This window comes from Malurus melanocephalus, unplaced genomic scaffold (assembly GCF_030028575.1).
Source record: "Malurus melanocephalus ecotype Western Australia unplaced genomic scaffold, MMel_1.1 scaffold_2426, whole genome shotgun sequence".
NCBI classification, from domain to species: Eukaryota; Metazoa; Chordata; class Aves; order Passeriformes; family Maluridae; genus Malurus; species Malurus melanocephalus.
The window spans coordinates 1-2,831 of record NW_026625658.1 but is presented as its reverse complement, the minus strand read 5'-3'; the positions used below and the strand labels follow the sequence as shown (position 1 = coordinate 2,831).

General features: G+C 46.9%; 1 protein-coding gene across 1 annotated transcript in view; it reads right to left on the bottom strand.

Annotated features, from left to right (window-relative positions):
• The window catches only part of LOC130587771 (CCR4-NOT transcription complex subunit 3-like), a gene marked incomplete at its 5' end in the record, with an annotated part of 6,924 nt that extends 4,561 nt beyond the window's left edge, over positions 1-2,363 (bottom strand). Inside the window, 2 exons of the mRNA XM_057388741.1 lie at positions 1,598-1,613; positions 2,106-2,363. Coding sequence (XP_057244724.1) covers positions 1,598-1,613; positions 2,106-2,363 — 274 coding nt within the window. The remainder of the gene's footprint in view (positions 1-1,597; positions 1,614-2,105) is intronic.
• Positions 2,364-2,831: the final 468 nt, after the last annotated feature.

The window sequence follows — 2,831 nt, the reverse complement described above, 5'->3', positions numbered from 1 at the left end:
AAAAATCAGACAAAATCGGTTAAAAACTGGAAAAAATGATAAAAAACACACAGAATTGGGTAAAAATGGAAAAAAATGGGGAAAAATTGGGGTAAAATCAGCCAAAATCGGTTAAAAACACCCCAAACCACTCCAAATCCCACCCAGGATCCCGAAAATTCCCAAAATTTTGGGAATCTCCACCTGATCCTCTCCAGAGTCTAAAAAATGGATTAAAAAATTGCCCAATCCCTTAAAAAATCCCATTTTAAACACTTTCTAACCCATTTAAACCATATGTAACCCCCTATAATTGCCTGAAATCCCCAAAAATTCCCCAAAAATTTCCAAAATTCCCGAATTCCCACCTGATCCTCTCGGAATCCGATGGGTGTGGCATGTGGTGCCAGGGACTGAACTGTAACCCTTTATAGCTCCATATAATCCATTTATAACCCATTTATAACCATATATAACCCCATATAACCCCCGAAAAATTCCCGAAAATTCCCAAAATTCCCGAATTTTTCCCGAATCCCCACCTGATCCTCTCGGAGTCCGAAGGGTGTGGCATGTGGTGCCAGGGACCCCAAAAATCCCATTTTTAACCCTTTCTAACCCAATTATAACCATATATAGCCCCATATAAACCCCCGAAAAATCCCAAAAATTCCCAAATTTTTCCCAAAATTCCCAAATTTTCCCACCTGATCCTCTCGGAATCCAAAGGATGTGGCATGTGGTGCCAGGGACTGAACTAGAACCCTTTGTAACTCCATATAACCCATTTATAACTAATTTATAACCCCATGTAACACCCTATAACCTACTATAACGACCCCAAAAATTCCCAAATTTTTCCCCAAATTCCCAAAATTCCCGAATCCCCACCTGATCCTCTCGGAATCCGATGGATGTGGCATGTGGTGCCAGGGACTGAACTTTAACCCATTACAGCTCCATAAAACACCATTATAACCCCATTTACCCCCATATAACCCACTATAACGACCCCAAAAATTCCCAAAAAATCCCAATAAATTTTGGGAATGCCCACCTGATCCTCTCTGAATCCGAGGGGTGTGGCATGTGGTGCCAGGGACTGAACTGTAATCCTTTAGAACCCATTTCTAACCCTTTCTAACCCCTTTCTAACCCCATACAACCCCATATACCGGGCTATAATGACCCCGAAAATTCCCAAAAAATTCCCAAAAATCCCAATAAATGTTGGGAATGCCCACCTGATCCTCTCAGAGTCCGATGGATGTGGCATGTGGTGCCAGGGAACCCCAAAAATCCCATTTTGAACCCTTTCTAACCCAATTATAACCGTATATAACCGCATATAACGGCCCGAAAATTGCCAAAAATTCCCAAAAAATCTCAAAAATTCCCAAATTTTCCCACCTGATCCTCTCGGAGTCCGATGGATGCGGCATGTGGTGCCAGGGACTGAACTATAACCCTTTCTAACCCATTTTTAACCCTTTAGAACCCATTTCTAACCCCATACAACCCCATATAACACCCTATAACCAACCCAAAACCGCTCCGAATTCCCCAAAAATTCCCCAAAAATTCCCGATTTTTTCCCAAAATTCCCAGATTTCCCCACCTGATCCTCTCGGAATCTGATGGGTGTGGCATGTGGTGCCAGGGAACCCCAAAAATCCCATTTTTAACCTTTTCTAACCCATTTCTAACCCCATATACCGGGCTATAACTGCTCTGAAATCCCCCAAAATTCCCGTTTTTTTTCCCAAAATTCCCAAATTTCCCACCTGATCCTCTCGGAGTCCGAGGGGTGTGGCATGTGGTGCCAGGGACTGAACTGTAACCCTTTGTAACCCATTTTTAACCCTTTCATAACCGTATATAACCACATATAACAGCCCAAAAATTCCCAAAAAATTCCCAAAAATCCCAATAAATGTTGGGAATGCCCACCTGATCCTCTCTGAATCCGATGGATGTGGCATGTGGTGCCAGGGACTGAACTGTAACCCTTTAGAACCCATTTATAACCCTTTCTAACCCCATGTAACACCCTATAACGTGCTATAATGACCCCAAAAATTCCCAAATTTTTCCCAAAATTCCCAGATTTTTCCCAAATTTCCCACCTGATCCTCTCTGAATCCGATGGATGCGGCATGTGGTGCCAGGCAGCCTCCTGCAGCGCCTGCTGGTACAGCTGCTCCTTGGGCAGTGCCAGGGGACCCAGGGGACAAACCCCCAGTGCCAGGGGGATGCTGACCTCGCCCAGAGACCCCCCGGGAGCACCCACGGGTGCAGCACCCCCGGAGCCCCCCGGGGCACCCCCGGATCCCAAAAGCAGATCTGGGGACAGAGAGAGAGAGATTTGCAGATTTTGGGGGTTTTTTGGGATTTTGGGGGCTTTATGGGTTTTTTTGGGGATTTTTCGGGGGATTTTTTGGGTTTTTTTGGGGTGGAAAGACGGGGAAGAAATGGTTAATGGGAAGGGTTAATGGGGGGGATTTGGGGGGAATTTCTGGGTTTTTTGGGGCATTTTTTTTGATTTTGGGGCATTTTGGGAGTGGTTCAGGGAGATTTTGGGGCATTTAGGGGGATTAGGGGGGTTTGGGGGGATTTTGGGGCATTTGGACCCCCCGGGAGCACCCACGGGTGCAGCACCCCCAGAGCCCCCCGGGGCACCCCCGGATCCCAGCAGCAAATCTGGGGAGAAAAAGAGGAGATTTGGGGTGATTTATGGGGATTTTGGGGGGATTTGGGGGCATTTGGACCCGCCGGGAGCACCCACGGGTGCAGCCCCCCCGGAGCCCCCCGGGGCGCCCCCGGATCCCAGCAGCAAATCTGGGGAGAAAAAG